This window comes from Rutilus rutilus (assembly GCF_951802725.1).
Source record: "Rutilus rutilus genome assembly, chromosome: 22".
Classification (NCBI taxonomy): Eukaryota; Metazoa; Chordata; class Actinopteri; order Cypriniformes; family Leuciscidae; genus Rutilus; species Rutilus rutilus.
Window position 1 is genome coordinate 653290 of NC_140227.1, and position 19965 is coordinate 673254.

Sequence of the window (19965 nt, forward strand, 5' to 3'; positions counted from 1 at the left end):
CAACTTTTTGAAATTATATGATCAAACGAAAAAAGATATAGATTCATGGAAAAATCTACCACTTTCATTAGCAGGTCGAATAAATATTATTAGAATGAATGTTCTGCCCAAGTTTTTGTTCTTGTTCCAATGTATTCCTATTTGGATAGCCAAGGCATTTTTTAATAAACTAGATTCCCTCACGTCATATTTTATATGGAATGGAAAAACTCCAAGAATCAAGAAAATGTTCTTGCAAAGACCAGCTTGCCAGGGAGGAATGGGATTACCCTGTTTCCGACGTTACTACTGGTCATGTAATATCCGCTCAATGTGGTTTTGGTTGTCCACTCAGGGGGCTGATTGGAGTAGGATGGAAAATGAAAGCTGTTATCCCACCTCGTTAAAAGCATTACTTTATTCAGCCTTGCCTATTTCAAAACAAAAACTTGAGAACCCAGTAGTTTCTCATTCAGTTAAAATCTGGTCCCAGATTAGGATGCATTACGGATGGAGGGGTGGGCCAGCTTTAAGTCCATTGATTAATAATCATACATTTCCTCCATCAGTCTTAAATATGACATTTCTTCAGTGGGAACATAAAGGTATTCGATGTTTAAAAGATTTATTTATTGAAAATATATTTCCCACATTTAAACAATTACAGAGCAAATACAGATTGGAAAGTAAAGATTTCTTTAAATACCTACAGATCCGAAGTTTTGTTAAGGGCTTATTTCCGTCTTTCCCTAATCAGCCCCCAAACTCCGCAATGGAAACAGTGTTTTTGTCTAATCCATTTCAAAGAGGGCTAATTGCTAAAATCCACAATGTGCGATCACAGGAAGAAACAACACCTACATTGGACCATTTGAAAAGAGCCTGGCAAGATGACCTAGGGGTGTCTATTACAGCCAATCAACGGTCAAAAGCCCAAAGAAATGTTCATTCTACCTCTGTTTGTATTAGACATGGTCTTTTGCAGTTCAAGGTGCATTTATCCAAATTAAAGTTGTCAAAGATGCTTCCTTCCATTAGTCCTTCTTGTGACAGATGTTCACCAGGGCCAGCTTCTCTTGCACATGTTTGGGAATATTCCTCACATTACGACCTACTGGAACACTAGATTTCAAACCCTTTCCAAGATTTTGAAAAAGCAGCTTAAGCCAGATCCAATCTGGGCTCTTCTTGGTGTGAAACCAGTCAATGTACAACTTTCGGACACCCCAAACAGCATGGTTTGTTTTGTGACCTTGTTAGCACGGAGACTGATTCTCTTGTGTTGGAAACAGAAAATGCCCCCCCGCTCACTCAGCCTTAATGAAAGACATAATGGGTCATTTGAAATTGGAGAAAATTAAATACTTGTTAAGGGGGAAGTCTGAAATATTTTATTCAATGTGGCAAACGTTCATAGATTACTTTGGTGAGAATGTTTAATTGATTGTCTTAGCATGGAAATAGAAATGATGCCCTCTGATGCATGTTGTTTGTTATTGTGTTTTTGTCTTTCTGTATTTGATATGTAAAAAACCTCAAAGAGAATTAAAGAAAAAAAAAGAAAAAGCAGGACCCAATAATATATTCAAGATCGACACTGGTCTGTTCGAGCAGTTAAATACAATTTTATTATAGCTGTAAGTCAGGGGAAGTTAATAAAAAAAATACACACATTTACAATGAAACAAGACAGACTTTCAACACATGCAGGACGTTGAGGACTCTAGAAGTGTGCCTTCATCTTCAGGGTGTCTGCGTTGGTCTCCACCACGATGCTCTCGATGCGCTTGTTGTACTGCTCCAGTGTGGTGAGGAGGCGCTCGTAGATCTCCTGCAGAGGAGCAGACGTTACCACACGCTCAACACGGCCTTACAGGGGTGCTCACACAAACATTAGCCCATGAGTTACTCGCCCTCAAGTCAGGCTAGGTGGATATGACATTTACTACTCATTTAATTCAATTCAATTCAGTTCAAATGTATTTGTATAGCGCTTTTCACAATACATCTGGTTTCAAAGCAGCTTTACAGAAAGTGCATTTAGCAGACGCCTCTCCACATCTCTCACGATATTCTCCTTTCAGACATATTAATAAATGTCCTGACTCCTCCGAGCTTTATAATGGCTGTTTCTGTTTTGAAGTCCATAAAAGTGCATCTGTCCATCATAAATCAACGCAAAAACGCATCACTTTGCTTCAGAAGGCCTTTATTAACCCCCTAGAGCCGTGGATGCACTATTATGATGGACGGGTGCACTATTATGAACTTCAAAACAGAAACAGCCATACACTGCCATTATAAAGCTCGGAAGAGCCAGTAAGTGTGTGCAAGGCCAGGACAACTCTGATTGTGTTTGTCTGAGAGAAGAAAGTCATAAACACCTAGGATGGCTTGAGGGAGAGTAAATCATGGGCTGATTTAAATTATTGGGTGAATATCCCTTTAATGTTAAACTAGGCCATTTAAATGAAGACCAAACACTAGATGTTCCCCAACACAGTCAGCTCTGTAAGGGTCCAGAGCACGAGACGGACTTCAGAGGTGCTGGTGAAACACACCTGGGCTTTCTGTGTGTGCTGGTTGCACTTTGCTCGAAGCTCCTGCATCTTTTCCTTGAACCGTTTAGTTTCACGGTTGCTTTCTTCCATCTTCTTCACAAACTCCTCTCGTTTCTGGTGGATTTTGTCATATTGCCTGAATAAAATAAATGAGAAAATTAGAGAAGTGTTTCTCAATCAGAAGAAACAGAGCCGAGTGTGATGATGCATGCCGAGTGTGATGAGGACACTTTAAAGGGGTCATAATTTTCCTTGAGCTAAAGACATATTAAAGGTCATCATACTATAAGAATATCCTGTAAGTTTCAGATCCTTAATCCAAAAACATAATTTTTTTAATCATTATATGATTATATTATTTTATAGTTCAAAAGTACTTATATTTGTTTTATCCATTTTAATTGAATTTAAAAACAAAAGTAAATTGTAAAACTGGATTTTATTGTTTAAACGTGTCCGCGTTTGCATCGGTGAGCCGCAGGTTGAGGACCGAAGCTGTAGATCACAGAGGGATCGATGTTTATGACACTGAAAGGGTCAGTTCACACAAAATAATAATAATAATAATTCCGTCATGTTTGCACCCTCGTGATGTGTCGAGGCTCTCAGTATCATTCGCTTACAGTTATTTTAGCTGTACAAAAACTGTTCTTCCAGTTAATACTAATCTCGTCTTAAATAATTGTCTCAAAACGTTAGCAGTTAGCACACAAACAGTATTTACACACGGATCCAACCTTTCTTTCTGAAGTGTTTAGTTGAATGATCTTCTGACATTTGTTTTGTTTAAATATTACAAGATGTTTCAGAACGTTCAGAGAACATTCAAAAGTAATTTTCACATTGTTGAAAAAAAAGAATGTTCACTTAAAGCTGCAGTCTGTGGTTTGTCCTCTCTGTCGCCATCTCTGTTCGGAATCTGCAATTGCAGTTATTCATGGTTTGATCAGCTTGACGTGGGTTTGTGCCTCGGCTCGGCACGGATGAATCCAGTGTTTAGAGGAGAATGTGCGGCTGTCAGTCGCTGGTGTGGATCCTGGCATTCGCAATCACAGATTATACTTTTGGGAAGTCTGACCAGCATAAGAATTCCCACTGGAAAATGTGAACAAGTTACATCCACTTTTGTTCTGACACACTAAGGGGCAAAAAGCACTGCAGTAAATCATGCGGATTAAATCTAACGATCGCTTATCATATCACGTCAAACCGTGCAAATTATACTGTTCTCCAATTATTAATGTTAACAACACCAGCATTGCGTGACTACATTTACTGCCCTTCCGATATCATCCTTGTTTCCGCATAGAGTCTCTGTTTCCTGTAGTCACTCCGAAGTCTTCTGTGTTTTACAGCGGGTGAATCTCCAGTTGGTGATTGTCGTTTGAGCCTTTCTGGATCCGCCATCAAACTGCGTAGTTTAATGATATCAAGTGCTGTGAGAAAAGGCTATAAATCTCCAGCATCCTCACACTCGTAGCCGACTAGCCGAGACTCCTCTTTATGTGGACAGATGTGACGGAATGACGCAATGCTCAAATTTCCCACAGAAATCCACCAGTACCTCTACAAGCTCAGCGGTGTGAGTCGAGCTACGGCAAGCAGAGAGTTCTGAACACTGGCTGGTTATGTACTTGCTCAATTTATTTTGGATCATTTTTATCCCCCCAAAAAGTTACGGACTGCAGCTTTAAACATTAGAATAACCAAGAAAAAACAATCTTGGAGATTTTGAACATTCAGAAATAATGTTGTCATAATTGAATAGTCTGGTTAGTCCAGAAACACTGGTAGAACAGGGTTAAAGAGGGTTAAACTGCTGAAGTATGAGCTATAGAGTATTAGCAATGCTGAGAACTTCTGAACTACCTTTCAAACTGAAAGTGGCTTAAAATGCAAAGCACGAGGGGACCAAACATGAGACGCTTCATCTGGAGTTCACTTATTAATAATAGCAGACATACATTTGATTCAAGTGAAAGTTTCCAATTCTTCACACACACACGACTGTATAAATGCATAAATTATTTAAAAAATCTTCTCATATTAAGCACAGGAAGTGTATTATCAAATGCATTGTCGTACAAAAGGATCCTTTAAAAAAGGTAGAATCTGTTTTGTTTTTTTACTTACCCATAAATATTTTTGACCTGCTGATCTTTGACCTCTTTCTTCTTCTGCCGCCGGATCTGATGCTTCGACTGCTTGTCGAGTTTCATGGCGAACCCCCTCTTCATCTGGGCTTCTTCACTGCTCAGGCTCTTCAGCTCTTTCTGCAAGGCTTCATTCATGGCTGCTAATCTCTGGACCTGTGCAGGAACCATCATTTAAAACGGTGAAAAAACACCTCAGGAAATGCCTTCCTTAAACAACGACTGTACTCGTTCTCCAGTCACTGTGTCCACTGGTTTACCAAAGTTACTAGCCACTCAGCATTTTCACTGGCCACAATTCTGACATCGATACCATAGGACTGCCATATAGATGTGTTTTATAATATCTCATAATTTGTCAGCAGGTTTATTAGGCTGCTGTCACTTTAAGACCGGATGCACATGTAGCGAGTCGGGGAGAGAGAAATATCAATTGTATCTTATTTTTATATGATGAACTTCCCAAAACTATTTTCCTATTAAGTAAAAGACTTTCGGTTTCATTTTGTATTAAAAACTTGTACGAGTGAGTCATGCAATTTTATTGTGGTTAGGAACTATCAATTAAGGTGTTTGGTTAAGTGGGACGCTTATCAGTGTTGCGCGCTATGCCTTTAGAGAGTGCGTGAGCTACGTCAGCCTCAGATCGCAAATGGACGCTGGCGAGGCTCTTTACAGTTAATAGTGTATAACGTGGAAAGAGGTCTGCGCAACGGATAGTATTGTGATCAAATTGTCCCATGTGTCTCCAGGGTCAGTAAGTCCAGTGGTTGTGAAGCCCTCCTGCTGTCTGCTGTGTGGATTATCTCATGTACAGAACTGGATCTGCTGCACACGGATCCGCTATACTGATGCACGGTTTCTTTCTCTACTGTTTACGGTCACTTAAATAAACTGCAGCAATTAACATTTTGTCAGAACCTTTAGTAAATTACATTATTTTGTTTAGTTGGCTATCCAGAATCGTGCAGCTCTCCTTGATGCCAATGACATCTTAAAGTCGACTCTTCTCTGTTGCCCATTAGTGTGTACAGTTGAAGAAATGCACTTTTTTGACTATTTTAAGACTGAACAATATTTGCTGCTGTGACTCTCCAATCAAAAGTCAGAACTCCTTGCAAACGTATGATGATCTTTACCTCCTCTTTCTGCTGGTTGGTCTTGCACATGCTAATCTGTAAGTCCTGCAGTTGTTTGAGCAGGACCTGTAGTTCTGCCTCCACCTGACCAGCACACTGGACCAGCATCTGCAGCTCCACCAGCCTCTCGTCAGCCAGATCCTGTCACACACACACACACACACACACGGTCAGCTGCTGATAACACCACCAACACTCAGTGACAGAACAGAGACCTGCTGATCTGGGCAGTTAAACAACACCTTAAGCAACATGCAAACGACACATACCTTTGACATCTTAATGCTCTTCACGTTCTCCTTCATCCTTTCCATCTCGTTCTTCAGCTCTTCGGGCGACTCCACGATCTGAGACTTGAGCTTGGAGATCTCATCCTTCAGCGTCACCACATCCACTTTCCTTTGAGTCTGGATTGTAAGACACATGTCTGATTACGACAGTCACTCTACAGCACTGCCAGCACAGAAGTACACCTACAGCACACTCAGCCAGATCTGCCTCCATACAACCAATAACACATGGATTAAAACCAATTACCAGCCCTTCATTTTTTTCTTTCTCATTAATCTGTTTTACTCAGATCTCTTCTTCTGTAATATGACATATATCAGTCTCTACTTCCACTACACGGTGACTAACCCTCATCCAAACTAGAAGTGTGGTAGATTAAACAAACACATTATCTGATACATACCAGCTTCTGTGAGATCTCAGCAATCTCCGTCTTCCACTGTGCAACGGTTTCATTCATCGCAGTCTAAAGAGAGAACACTGAAGATTAATATGACATGAAAAAAAGGCCTGAAAAACACTGGGTCACGTGACAACAGTTAATGCATCACGTGACAACAGTTAATGCATCACGTGACAACAGTTAATGCATCATGTGACAACAGTTAATGCATCATGTGACAACAGTTAATGCATCACGTGACAACAGTTAATGCATCATGTTGGTGGACAGGGTTGGGAATTGTAAGAAATCTTCCGGTTCCGCCAAAGGATTCTGGTTTCGGTTTTCATTCAATAAAAATTATTAGAAATTGTAGTAAGGGAAAAATGCACAATCCTTTTTGTGTTTATTTCAGATACTATTTAAATGAGTTTAACAGACTGGCAATGTCAACAAATTCAACATATTTAGCAATTTTTGCAAAAAGAATACAATTTTCTGAGGGAAAATACACACTCCTATTATTATTATCCTATCTTATTCAGATAATGAAATCAACTTAACCAATAATGTAGTTTACAGATCGGATAGGTGCTCCGGGGGTGGAGGTGTGGCTATATGTGTTTCTACAGGTCTTGTATCTGAATTAATTATACCTTCGATTGATCCTTTATATTTTGAATGTATTTTTGTTAAGGTGGTTTTCCATTTAAATAAATGTATAATCATCGGGAGCATATACAGACCAGCCTCTTCACCAGTGGACTGCTTTAACTCATTTTTACCAAAAACTGAATTGATAGTGGATATCAGGCAGTTAATCTTATTAGGCGACTTCAATAAGAATTGGTTGGATACGTCATGTAATAAAGAGAAAAATAAATGTAATACCCAATTAATTACTGAGCCTACTAGAATTACTTCTCGCACACAATCTCTTCTTGATTGGATACTTGTTTCACACCCAAATAGATTTAAGGTCCGGTGTGATGTCAGAATATAATCGAATGATCACTAAAGCAGTCAGTGTATGGGAAATTACCTAAATTGCCACCAAAATTAATTAAAATCAGACAATATAAAACTGATTTTAGATGTATTTATCCATGATCTGATTTCTATTAATTGGAATAGCTATCATTTAATTCCTAATGTACAAGACGCTTGGGATTTTTTAATACTGAGTTTATAAGTGTTGTAGACAAGCATGCACCTTGGAAAATTGATAGGGTTAAGGGCAATCATCTTCCTTGGATTAACTCGGAACTTATTAGTCTCTTTAGGCAAAGGGTCAAAGCATGGACAACATGCCGTCAGACAGGAAGTAATGCTGATTGGGAAGTCTATAGGCATTAGAGAAATTTGAGCAAGACAAAAACACGAAATGCAAAGTCTAATTATTATAAAGAATGTCTTTTCATTATAAAAATCCTAAACAATTCTGGAATAAAATTAAAAACATTATTAATACATCAAATAAACATTCAGTTAATCAAATTAGAGTTGATAATACAATACTTCATGACTCCTTATCTATTGCGTAAGAATGTAATCAGCATTGTTCTTCAGTTTGGTCTACTTTAGTATCGGCCTCTTACTTGAATGCTGATATTTGTAATGAGACTGCATCATGTAATAGTTCATTTTCATTTGGGAAGATTGCTCCAACTGATGTCCAGAGTGCTATTGATGAATCAGAAGTGACTAGTGCTGAAGGATTAGATGGAATTGAAAATAGGTATCTTAAATTAACTTCACATATTCTTATGTATCCACTAGCTGATTTATTTAATCTTTCTTTAGTCTACATGTGAGCTGCCGGTGATCTGGAAACGTGCACGCATTACTCCGCTTTATAAGGGAGGTGATGTACTTGATCTCAATAATTATAGACCAATATCTATATGTTTTATATCTAAAGTTTTTGAAAAATTAATTTATAAACAACTTTCAAATTATTTATGTATTAATAATATTCCATCATCATCTCAATCTGGTTTTAGGTCTAATCATTCCACAACTACTGCATTACTTAAGTTTACAGATGATGTGTTTTCAGCCTCAGATAATGGCAAGCTCACAGGTGCTATTTTTCTTGATTTGACTAAAGCTTTTGATTTGGTTGATCGTTATTTGCTTTTAGATAAACTTCATGCTATTGGTTTTTCAAAAAATTAAATTGTGGTTTAATTCATATCTGCACAACAGGAAACAATGTGTTGCCCTAAATGGGACTAAATCTGACTTTCTGATTCAGCAAAGAGGTGTGCCTCAAGGCTCAGTTCTGGGACCACTTCTTTTTTCTATTTATGTAAATAGTCTACCATTACTTCTTAAAAACTGTCAGGTTCAACTTTATGCGGATGATACTGTCATATATACATTTAATTCTGACCCTATACAATCTCAATTATCTCTTCAATCGGATTTTAATAGTTTACAAGACTGGCTTTTGGCTAATAAATTAGTGCTTAATAAAACCAAGTCATATACTATGATTTTTGGTTCTAGACATAAACTTAATTCCTAAACCTGTTCTTGTGTTATATCATGTAAAGACAGTACTCCTCTGCATAGAGTTGACACTATTAAATATGGCTTGATTCTAGACTTTCCTTTAGACCACACATTAATCATGTTTTACGAAAAGTCAATGTTGGAATGAGTATTTTGCATCGATCTTGAAATTGCTTCTCTTATAGTGTTCGTAAGAAACTAGTTGCTCAATTAATATTTCCGTTTTTTGATTACTGTGATGTGGTTTATCAGACGGCCTTAAAGTCTGATCTTGTCTCACTTAATTCGGCATATAATAGAATTTGCAGATTCGTTTTAGGATGTTCTTTTCCCACTCACCACTGTACAACGCATGATGCACTTCAGTGGCCATCTTTGAATGTGAGAAGGCAGATTCACTGGCTCCAATTTATATTTAAATGTATTTACTTTGATTATCCTAGTGATCTACAACAATACCTTGTACTCTTTTCTTCAAACCACCAAGTTAGGCATTCTGTCCAGACTTACTTTCTCGTTCCTCGTGTTAAAAAAACAATTGGTAAGAGAGCATTTATGTTTAAAGCCGTATTAGACTGGAATAATTTGCCTGTAGATATTAGATCCATTACTTCATTTCGGTTGTTTAAACAATCTTTATTATCTTATTTTAAAGTAGATTGCACAAGCCATCACTGAAACTGTCGTTGTTATGTGTACTGTTGCTTTTTTTATTGTTATATACAGTACCAGTCAAAAGTTTGGAAACATTACTATTTTTAATGCTTTTGAAAGAAGTCTCTTATGCTCATCAAGCCTGCAGTTAAAAAAAAAAAAAAAAAAAAAGTAATATTATGAAATATTATTACAATTTAAAATAATGGTTCTCTTTTTTAATATACTTTAAAATGTAATTTATTTTTGTGATGCAAAGCTGAATTTTCATCAGCAAGTACTCCAGTCTTTGGTGTCTTATGATCCTTCAGAAATCATTCTAATATGCTGATTTATGATCAATGTTGGAAACAGTTGTGCTGCTTAATATTTTTTTATAACCTGAGATACTTTTTTCAGGATTATTTGATGAATAAAAAGTTAAAAAGAACTGTATTTATTTAGAATAGAAATCTTTTGTAACAATATACACTACCGTTCAAAAGTTTGGGAACAATAACTTTTTTAAAGAAATTAGTACTTTAATTCAACAAGGATGCGTTAAATTGATAAAAGGTGATGGTAACGATTTATATTGTTAGAAATGTTTTTATTTTGAATAAATGCTGTTTTTATGAATAAATGCTGTTAACGTTTTACTCATCAATGAATCCTGAAAAAAGTATTCCAAAAAAATATATTAAACAGCACAACTGTTTCCATCATTGATAATAACTGAGTATCAAATCATCATATTAGAATGATTTCTGAAGGATCATAAGACACCAAAGACTGGAGTACTTGCTGATGAAAATTCAGCTTTGCATCACAAAAATAAATTACATTTTAAAGTATATTAAAAAAGAGAACCATTATTTTAAATTGTAATAATATTTCATAATATTACTGTTTTTTTTGTTTTTTTTACTGCAGGCTTGATGAGCATAAGAGACTTCTTGCAAAAGCATTAAAAATAGTAGTGTTTCCAAACTTTTGACTGATACTGTGTATATATATATATATTTTTTTTTATTATTATTGTTGGTGTTTTATTGTTTGCTTGTTTGTTGATGTATTGTTAATTGTAATCTTATGTTCTTTAAGTTGTAATTGTGTTTCATTGTAAGGACCCCCTCGAAAACGAGATGATACATCTCAAGGGGTTAATCCTAATAAATTGTAATAATGTTCCGGTGTGGTGTTTTGTTATTTAGGAATAAGAATCGAGATTGTTTAAAGATTAATGGTGCAGCTCTACTGTCTTTATACTCTCTCTCTCTCTGCGTTGATATCGGACGCAAAATGTCAATCAGTAGCGCGAGGTCAGTAGCGCGAGGTCAGTAGTGGCTTTTCAGTGCATTCATTACTATTGTAATATTCATGAGACGTCGCTGTTCAAGGATAAGCTGGGGGCACGTCGCCCACACACACCGCACCGGTTTCAGAACCAGAACTTAGGAGTTTTTCAAAAAGACTAACGGTTCCCAAACCTACTGGTGGACCAACTGGTCAGAACTGTATAATTCAGATGTCACTTAAGCAACAAAAACATATTTTTCTGAAATGTGTTAGTCTGACCAAATATCAAATAGGCTTTCACTTGGTCTTCACCTCTGGGTTAGCCTACGGTTCATTTTGAGAGGCATTAGCAGAACAAACACTGCTGCTTTACATGCAACATGCGCATTTACCCATCATGCACTGTGATACGGGCCTGGTTCGTTAGATTGCCTTCTCACCACAAAAGGCATTGAAGTGATTTTATTGGTGCAGAATCAATAATGCTGTGCGGTACACCGGTTCATACCGGTGTTTATTTTTGTTATGATATGAATGTAATAAACCAGCATATGTCACTTTAACAGCGCTGGGAACACGGCGGGACACTGAGTGAGAGGGTCTTCACTGTTCACTGGTGATGCTCAGCTGTGTGCGTTACTGAGACGGTGAAGATGGAGAGGTTAAACTATAATTAATAGCTGTTACATTATATTACAGTGTTTCCCATACATTGGTTCACAATATCAACACTGCCTTTTGGAAAATCTATTTGTGTTTGGCTTTGACATCGTTGAATAAACATGAGCACTGCACGTTTCACAGTCCCGCGACGGGTGTTTGTATAAGAATGTTTCTGAAGCGAACTGACGGTCTTGTTTCGATGTTATTTCAATTGAATCTTTCTTTATCTCTCCTGATAAAGCAGCGTTTATGTACTGGTTTGTGTCCAGCCAATACCGTGGAAACCGCTTTGTGTTCAGCCGTTACCGTGGAAACCGCTGTTTCTGCCGCTCCTACATCGCCTCCTGCTGGAGCTCTTTATAAACAGCCTTGCAAACCTGTATTAATACTAGTGTGGATTTTTTCTACAATAGAGCTCGGGCGTAGATGTTATGGAATGGTGCATTGTGGGTAACGGTGGCCATTTTAGAGGCACCACAAAAGCCGGTTTATAATAAGACATGAGCGTAGCCGGCCGGTCTCCAGAAAGAGTTATGGACCGTGACAAAAAAAAGTTGGCTATACCATATACGGACAAACTTCATAAATGAATCCAAACAACAGTGCTTAAAAAAAAAAAATAAAAAAAAAAAAAAAAAAAAAAAAAAAAAAAAATAATAATTATAGGCGGAATCGATCCCTATGAACAAAGTATGGAGTAATAATTATGAAAGTTTACCAAGCCTCAGTTTCCCTGATATTTTCTCCTACCTGGTGGAGTGAGCGCTTACACCTCCGATCCAGGGCCGGATTAGCAATTTCCTGTGCCCTCGGCAACAACATTCGCCAGAGAAATGCACATTTCAAACGGATTACATATAAGCAGAGAGCAGATCTGTTTTCTTTCGTTTTGAATTGTTTGTTTAAAAGTAGACATTTCAATATAGATATATTTTTCAGGTCTGTGAGGCAAGACTACCTTAAATGCTGTGTTTCGGTTAATTTATGAGACCTCCAGTTCACGCGCCGACACCTCTCTGCTAAGTTCTTATTTATTAAATCCAGGCAATTGGTTGATGAAACATTTATTCAAATTAAAATACAAATTAATGCAAAACGAAATTCACTTTGAAAGACTTTGTGCTCTCTGTTTGAAGTCTCTGCTCCGATCAATTTAAAAAGTTGTCACTGGAGGCTCACTTGCAGTTCACAAATGGATGAGTGCAAGATCTGCAGATCCTCAAAGTAAACGCGGAGAAAACAATCGTTAACCAAGCATCAGTGGTGACACACACACTTGATTCTGTGAGCTATGAAGCTTGTCTATGCGGGTTTGTTACACTTCAGGAGTAATTTATCATACGTGCAATAATCCACTGTTTTCGTCCGGTAGTATACTGACGACCAGCGGCGACCCAAGCCATCCGACGAAAATGGGGAAAACTAATATGATTTATGAGGCGTTTGCCCTGTCGATCATGAGACCGATTACAGCAGTTCACAATACAGCAATACTGAACCATTTTTCAAAAAATAACCTAAATTAATGACCAAATGACCAACGTTACCTACTGCCTACTATATGCTACTATACAGCAAATCTGCTTCCGTACCGTGATTCCCACAATGCATTGTGACGTGACGATCCCGAACTCTATATTCCCTCATGACAGTAAAATTGGGGCATTCTAAGTCAATCTACTGCAGCATTTCCTCTCTCAATCAGTAGAAAATGTAGTTAATAACCAGACATGCTTGAAAAAATAAATAAATAAAAAATACCGTCATATAATCGCAAAACCAGTATAATTTTGAAAAATACCGTAATATGAATTTTTGGTCATACCGCCCAGGAACTAAGAGCCAAGAGCGACTGCTGTGTTCAGAGGCCTAAACGAACTGAACCGAGGGAGAAAACACAGCAGGTTCTGAAGCGAGCCGTGTGTGTAAACACCCTTAGGTGATATTTCATTAGTAAACTGAAATCATCGAGGTCTCACCACTTCCTGGTATTCCCGCTGTGTGTTAGCGCCGAGCTCTGCCAGGGCAGACGCTAGCTCTCTAGCCTCCGCTTGCTGCTCCGGAGGAATGGTCCTGTGAAGGGAGGATGGATACGCTCAGAGAGAGAAGCATCTTTAGTAAGACCTTTAAATAAACCACTGCACTTACGTCAGCTTCTCAATCTTCTTCTCAGCTTCCTTGATTTCTCTCGTGTACGTCTGGAGTCGGTCCATATCACACCGCTGTTGACAAACAAAACACCTAAATCACACCGGCTACCTTTACATGCACAACTTATGTTTCAATCCGACTGAACTCATCCTGATCGATGAATCTGAACATAGTGTTTACATGAAAGCTAAACATGTGATCGGGTTGATGTGTGTGTTTATGTGTCACAAGCTTCAGATCGGGATAGATTGTTTGACATGCGCTCACTGCACGAATATACAGAGTTTCCTGATGTCTGCGCATAATAACTATTCTCCTACAGTTCTTTATTTGTTTAAAACAGCAGACTTAATATTTATCCAATTCTGGTCATAATTTGGAGATAATGATCATATGAGCCGTTGTGCCGCTGCTTATATTGATCACGCAGTAAAAATGCCCAGAACCAGTGGTGTGTGGATGAGCGTCTGAAGCAGCACTGGTGGGCCGTTGTCCTGCTCCACTTCACACACGCAGAAGAGGAGGATTATAGGAGGACGAGACACTCGTTTATACCACACTTTATTCATCAGGAGAACAGCTCGTTCAGCGCGTCATACATCATTACACTATTTCTACATCATTACTCTATTTCTACCTCATTGCGCTATTTCTACATCATTACACTATTTCTACATCATTACGCTATTTCCACGTCATTGCACATGCGCAGTCCTTTCAGTTTCGGTTTTCGATCCGATCAAGTGTTTACATGTTCTCTCGATCGGATTAGAAAAGGAATAAACCACATGAAGGCTTTTCTAATGGATTATTTGGTTGCATGTAAACGTTGCCATTGACACATATGTGCTTAAACGGGTCATATGATGCTTTTAATCTTGACCTTCTGTGTGTAACGGGTCTGTCACAAAGCTCAGTCTCCCACAAAGGGATTAGCAGTCAAGTATTCATCACGGTAGATCCTCAAATCTCAGCTTGACATAAGAGAGGTTTAGCACAACTAAGACTACAGTTCTGGAAGATGATTGTAACACGTTAAGCATTTTCAGCTGAATTAATTAGGAATTTGTGGGCATCAAAAATACGACATGAACATTCCTTTTAAACGTTGAAGACAAGCAGCAACTTACAAAACTTTGCTGGTGGACGGCCGTCATTTCCAGCCTCTGCTTCCGGAAGTGGAGGAAGTTTTGGATTGCGCTGAGAATAGTGATCGTTCGCTTCAGCTCTGGCAGAAGGTGTGAGAAAAACCAACGATCAGCTCAGCTTGACCTTCATATCAGCTTTAAACTTCATGCAATAAAAACGTGAAACTGTCTCAGGACAGAACAGCTGTCGCTCTAGTGCTGAACAACACTGTCTTCTGCAGAGCTGCTTTACAGCACAGTTTAAACTTGCCATATATATTATATATTAATAATCATAATTACAATTTCAAAGGAAATAATCGAGAATTATGATTGTCATAATCGTGCAGCCTTACAACGTATTTCTGTTTTCTGCCAAGGCAACATTTCTAATTTTCATTTAAATGTTTTTCAAATAATATTTTTTCACAGCTTTATTTCAATTTACATGAATGTTGTTAATAGTTTTAGTTTACGATAATAACCCTGATATCATGTGAGTGTTTAAAAAAAGTTATAAAACTGTTATTTACACAGAGAGCATTATGAAATTGTCCATCTTTCTAAAGAGTTTCTCTGTGAGCCCTGCAGTAAAGTGTGCCTGGTTCACTGACTGCAGTAATGTAAAAAACCCTCGTCTGACGCAATCCAGAACATCGTTAAAAATAAAGCATCCACACATTCCCCACATCCTCATTCTCCTGCGGCTCGGCCAATGAAAAAGCTGTCGGGGCAAACCCTAAACACCAGCAGGAATAATTCTCCCTGAGAGAGAGAACGAGATACTCACTGGGGTTGAGCAAGTCATTCAGGGAAAAATCATATACACGACAGAGCGGTAAGAACTGGCACCTGAAAGACACGCAGATCAGTGACGTAAACATGAGATCTTTCAGAAGAGATGCTGAACAACACACTGCAGTCTTCTCACTCACATGCGCCTGTACACACTCATGATCGGAGCAACCCACTCGTACAGCATCGGGAACTGGACGTTTTCACACAACGGCACCTGCGGAACACAGGAGCATCATTAATTAAACACAGAGGGCTCTAATTTAACGATGTGAAACGCAAGTATCAAACGCGAAACACAAGTAACTGTGTGCGGATCTCCGGCTATTATACCGGCGGGATAAATTACTCTTGCGCCCGACGCTAATCTAAAATGTGTTGGTCTGAAGTCGCTTCATTACTCATAGGTGTGGTTTGGGCATAACGTGAAATAAACCAATCAGAGCGTCATCTCACATTCCCTTTAAGAGCAGGAGCGCTTGTTCCATGGCGGATTGCTATTATAACGGCGGATTATCCAGGAGCGGTTCACAGCCGAGGAGACCGACGTTCTCGTCAGGGCCGTAAAACACAGAGAAGTGACATTGGGGATGGAGAAACACACACAGATTAGCTTCGCTTAAACAGGCGTATAATAATGTGGGTAAATGTGTAAGCTAGATTTATGCCTATTCTTTCACATCTTCATGGACACCACAATGATTTCCTTATAATAATGTATGGTTTTCTAAATGTGAACTTCTGTGTCTGTGTAGATGAGAGAAGCAAAGTGTGTGTGTGTTGTGCACACGCTACATTATGGCCAAGCATGCGCCCTTAAAATAGCATCTGAATAACACGCCACTGACTTTAGACGAGGTTTCTCCTGGTCTGTGGAGGAATTGTTTTCTGAAACTGCAAAATAGCACCAGGGAACGTTTGCGCCGGAACACGCCTCCTCTCTTCCCTGAACCGCCCCCGGGAGCGCAAGTTCATTCCCTAATTTACCGACGTGCGTCTGTGGAGGGAAAAGTCCGCTGTGCGCGGGAGCAAAATAGGAATGACACATGCGTCGCTGTACAAAGTCAATTGCGCTGGGAGAGAGAGATCGGGCCCCAAGACTCTCAGATCTGATGATGCATATAAACACTCACCGTGTAATGGCACTCGGGTCTGAACCGAAACAGCAGCTGCAAAACTCTCATGTAGAGTCTCTGAATGGATTCGGCCTGAAAAACAAACAGATTTTAAAGAAAATCCAGCTTTTAATGTTGTTTATGTGTCTATGTGGTGTTTTTAATCTGCTTTAAGACAAAGCATGTGTAAGTTCATAAGTCGACACCATTGCTGAGTATTTCCTCCTTAAAACTGCAGTGAACCAAAGACAGTCTCAAACACACGCTTTGAAATCGCTGGTGTTTCTGACGTCACAAACTACCTTGTAACCAATCAGATCAACATGTGATCGTCAACCAGTGGATCTCTGAGCTGAGTGAGTGAGTGGAGGCGGGGCTCATTTGCATATTCATAGAACCGCACATACTAAATGAGGCAAGGGTGTCGAGTTACAGTCAAGATATTTTAAGACATGAAGACATTTTTTCAAGGATAAAATGTTTAAATGTGTCAAAGAGGAGTTTTAAGGGATACAATCACTGACTACAGAGGACTTTACATGTTTGCCAGTTATGCATTACCATATGGCAAGCCGTTTAACTTTTATTAGTATTAGTTCCAGGATATGAATTCTTGATATCAACAATTTAATTTTCACTAGTTCAAATTATAGTTATTAATATCAGGAATTAGATTTATACTAGTAACAATGCTAATTCTTGATATCTGTAATTGTATTTTCACTAGTGAAATGTCACCAGAGGCTGCCAATCAAAATCAATTGTTGATATCAAGAATTCAATCGTCACTAGTTGAAATGTCTATTATTGATATCAACAACTGAATTGCTTACTAGTAACAATATTAATTACTGATATCATGAATGTGATTGTTACTGGTAAGAAAGCCATTTTAGATATCTGAAACTATATTGATATCAAAAATTAACATTTTTACCAGTAGCAACTCAATTGTTGATATCTAGAATAGACATTTTTACTATTAACAATGTAATTATTGATATCAAAAATGATATTCCTAATAGTAAGAAATACAAAGCTGATGTGTGTATTCGGAATTTCAACTAGTAAGAAATCAATTCTTGATATCAAGAATTAGCATTGTTATAGTATAAATCTAATTCCTGATATCAATAACTATAATCTGAACTAGTGAAAGTTAAATTGTTGATATCAAGAATTCATATCCTGGAAATTAATAAAAGTTCAAACGACTTGCCATATTACCAGGTAACAACAACTCTTCCTCATTAAGTACTCTTGGTGGTTCAGTCATTTTCTCTTGAAAGAAATTAATACTTTCATTAATCAAGGATGCATTAAATTACATTAATGCGACAGTGAAGACATTTATAATGTTACAAGAATTATATTTCAAATAAATGCTGTTCTTTAGAACTTTCTATTCATCAAAGAATCCGGAAAAACAAAATGTTTGACAGTTTTCACAAAAATATGAAGCTGTTTTCAACACTGATAATAATCATTAATGTTTCTTGATCATAAATCCTCATATTAGAGCAGTGGTTCTCTTTATCACACGGGTTAATGAGCTGATGAGTTGAATCAGGTGAGTTTGATCAGGGAGATTTGTGGAGGATCACGTGACACTGAAGACTGGAGTAATGATGATAAATTCAGCTTTGATCACAGGAATAAATTACACTTTACTGTATATTCACATAGAAAACAGCTGATTTACAGCACTGTAACAACATCACTTAAATACATTGTAATCACGTGATCACCTTTGGGTTGGGAGTGATGTCATTCTTGGTGAAGTGTTTCGCCTCTTGTCCAGTCAGAACTTCGGTTCGGTAGAACTGCACGATAACGTCCACCTTATACACCGGGAACGTGTTCTCACTCATCGCTGCTGCTGCTGCACAAGAAGAAACGGCATTAATAAGCACATGTATCCGGTCAGGCAGGCGATGTTTACAGCAGAAGCGTCGACAGATCCCGTCACGGACAGTAACGGTCACCGCCACATTATACACCATTCAGAGACAAAGAACTATATATTACCCTCTTTTCCAGACTGTTGGTCCGACATTATTCAACAACTAATGCCAAACTATTGTACTAACCAAGTTCAGGCTCACGTCCCTCGTCGTCAACTGGAGCAAATTTAAACTTTACGCGCCTCTATCGTCACTTCCGCCATACGTTCCTCACGTCGTCACGTGTCATCACAAAAGCAGCGCGTGCGGCGCCCTCTACTGGACATGCGCAGTACGTGTCCACTAGTGCAGCGGGTTTTCAAACCCTCAACATCCTAAAGTTTAATGATTTATTTTCATGTATAAAGACCCAATTAATACTGTTGAAAATTAATATTATAAATGTGTAAAAGATTTTGTTTTAATTACATTTCAGCATTGCGGTTTTTCTAGTAATTTTTCTATTCATTTATTTATTGTTTGTTAATTATTTAATACAGGGGTGTCCAAACTCGGTCCTGGAGGGCCACTGTCCTGCAGAGTTTAGCTCCAACCCCAATTAAACACACCTGAACCAGATAATCAAGTCCTAGTAAGATCTTGATTAGCTGGTTCAGGTGTGTTTAATTGGGGTTGGAGCTAAACTCTGCAGGACAGTGGCCCTCCAGGACCGAGTTTGGACACCCCTGATTTAATACAATGTATTAATTTATTATTTAAATCAAATGTCACTTATTTATTTGAATTCAACATATTTATTTAGTTTACATTTATTTTATTTATTTACTTTTACATTTTACTCTGCATTTTTATTTCTGTTTATTTAAATCAAGTTTTAGTCATTTATTTAAATCATGTATTAAGTTTGTATATATGTATATAATAATGTATAAATGTTTCTTTCATTATTTACTATGTCATTAAAACATATTTTATTTTGATCTATTTATTGTATTTATTTATTTATTTATTTGAATAAAGATATTTTTATTTTATTTTATTGTATTTATTTTTACACTGCTTTTCTCTACACGTTTCCACGGCCCCTGATCCGCTGATCAACGCAGAAAATGAAATCATCCAATTAATTTCTTGAACAAGTGAAATCTATTCATATTATGTAGTGCAACAGAGAAATATAGAAGTGCAACAAAAGCAAATGCCTTTTACACTACAATTTAATTTTAAAAAGAGCTGAATAAAAGCCTCATTAGAGC

The 19965-nt window shown here is 37.8% G+C and overlaps 1 protein-coding gene across 4 annotated transcripts; it reads right to left on the reverse strand.

The window, feature by feature from the left end:
* Window positions 1-1584: 1584 nt before the first annotated feature.
* LOC311282366 (kinetochore protein Nuf2) lies at window positions 1585-19085 on the reverse strand. 4 transcript variants are annotated; one of them, XM_084396077.1, is made up of 14 exons: window positions 18896-19085; window positions 18554-18687; window positions 16824-16898; window positions 15831-15907; window positions 15686-15747; window positions 14899-14996; window positions 13766-13839; window positions 13597-13690; window positions 6527-6589; window positions 6102-6239; window positions 5833-5973; window positions 4674-4849; window positions 2541-2676; window positions 1585-1810 (listed from the first exon to the last, which is right to left on the reverse strand). In XM_084396077.1, exons 2-14 carry the CDS (start codon window positions 18674-18676, stop codon window positions 1703-1705), a joined length of 1365 nt encoding a protein of 454 aa, XP_084252203.1. In that variant the 5' UTR covers window positions 18677-18687; window positions 18896-19085; the 3' UTR covers window positions 1585-1702. The 4 variants fall into 4 exon arrangements, with proteins under 4 accessions (XP_084252203.1, XP_084252204.1, XP_084252202.1 ...); XM_084396078.1 differs by having other exon boundaries at window positions 18554-18684; window positions 18896-18957; XM_084396076.1 differs by having other exon boundaries at window positions 18554-18684; window positions 18834-18908.
* Between the last annotated feature and the right edge of the window lie 880 nt (window positions 19086-19965).

Coding starts and splice junctions, on each gene's coding strand:
- LOC311282366 (XM_084396075.1), bottom strand. CDS start 18,861: ATGTCGGACCAACAGTCTGGAAAAGAGG. Junction 18,688..18,833: donor CCAACAGTCTGGAAAAGAGG/GTAATATATAGT, acceptor CTTCTTGTGCAG/CAGCAGCAGCGATGAGTGAG. Junction 15,908..16,823: donor GACCCGAGTGCCATTACACG/GTGAGTGTTTAT, acceptor TGTGTTCCGCAG/GTGCCGTTGTGTGAAAACGT.